We start from the raw sequence: 1,352 nt of genomic DNA, 5'->3' as shown, positions 1-1,352 counted from the left end.
GGGGTAAAGATGGAGCTGGAGGAAGAGTCAGCCCTGGGAGGTGGGCTCTGGGCAGCAGGCGGCCATCAGGGAAGGACAGGACACACAGTTCTAGATCTGGTATTGGGAGAGATCCCCAGGTGGTGCCAGCTTGGCCCTGAATAGGGCTCTATCCCAGGGCTGCATAAAGGGCACATTCAGTGCCCCACAGCTCTTCAGGCCCCTCCTGTGCCTGGTTGCCCTCCCCCTACCCTTTTGTACCTCTGAGAAGGCTCTGGCCCCACACACAGCCCCACTGGCAGCAGGACCAGTATTTGTCCCAAGGACCTCCTGTCCAGAGCCTGACCCCACCCCAGCCCCAGCTGCTCCATCTGAACCTGTATCTTCTCCCAAGCCACCCATTATCCTCTTGGAGTCAGACTCACGCATCTCCAAAGAAGACTTCTGAGAACCCAGGCACTGAGAGAGCAGGGTCAGACACTCCCGAGCCTCTCGGTACAGCTGTAGGGACGACACAGGTAGGCTTGCAGCTGCGGGAACAGTTCCACCTCCCCACCTAAGCACTCCCATTCCTGGCCAGCATCCTTGGGGCTCATCTCATACAACAGCCCCCGGTCTCAGAGCTACCTCCTTCTCCAGCTCTTCCTCGTCCTCAGGCATGTGCTCCCCACTCAGCAGCTCTAGCCGTTCCATGTACTGCCGCTGCATGCGGCCAGGCAGGAAGAAGTTGAGGGGAAAGGGCATAGCCTCTGCATACCACTTCCGGGTCACTTCCACATAGTTCTTGGTGTCTATCCAGAAAGTATGTACCTGGATTGGGTAGGCAGGAAGAAACAGGCAGGTCTGAGCCAGTGTACCTGTCTGATACAGGGTGGGCTTCTGACCCCCATGCTGTCCTGAGTCTCTGTGTGGGTCTATGTGTGCCCGACCCCTCCCCTGCTAACCATGGATGCTGGGAGGTCTGGGCACACTCACCAGCACCGGGAGCAACTTCTCCAGGAGAGACATGAAGGCCAGGGTGTCTGCCCCTTGCCGAGCTGACAGATCATAATCAGCATTGTACTTCTGTGGAGGAAATATCCATGGTGTGGACACTGGGGGGCTGCAGGGGCACTTCACCAGGGAGGAAGGAGTCCTGTCTGGTACCCCCCTCACTGGCCTGAGTGTAGTGGAGGTAGAGCAAGGAACTTTTCCTGCCAAGGCTCCCTTGCCTGGGCCCAGCCAGTAGCCTATTGCTGTTGGCAAAAAACCTGGGCCTTGGAGGCACAGGACCCACTGGCCGTCAAGGTCCTGCGCCCATTGAGGACACGGAAGAAAGGTGGGGCTCCAAACTAGGAGCAGCTCCCAGAATTTCCATGGAAAGCTGGAAGGAC

At 58.1% G+C, this 1,352-nt stretch overlaps 1 protein-coding gene across 1 annotated transcript in view; it reads right to left on the bottom strand.

The window, feature by feature from the left end:
- Window positions 1-400: 400 nt before the first annotated feature.
- The window catches only part of LOC105544867 (metaxin-1-like), a 44,975-nt gene continuing 44,023 nt past the window's right edge, over window positions 401-1,352 (bottom strand). Inside the window, 4 exon segments of the mRNA XM_011987556.1 lie at window positions 401-420; window positions 423-480; window positions 607-789; window positions 955-1,044. Coding sequence (XP_011842946.1) covers window positions 401-420; window positions 423-480; window positions 607-789; window positions 955-1,044 — 351 coding nt within the window.

Source organism: Mandrillus leucophaeus, unplaced genomic scaffold (assembly GCF_000951045.1).
Source record: "Mandrillus leucophaeus isolate KB7577 unplaced genomic scaffold, Mleu.le_1.0 Scaffold310, whole genome shotgun sequence".
NCBI lineage: Eukaryota > Metazoa > Chordata > Mammalia > Primates > Cercopithecidae > Mandrillus > Mandrillus leucophaeus.
The sequence above is the reverse complement of the archived record's forward strand: the minus strand, read 5'-3'. Positions and strand labels throughout refer to the sequence as shown.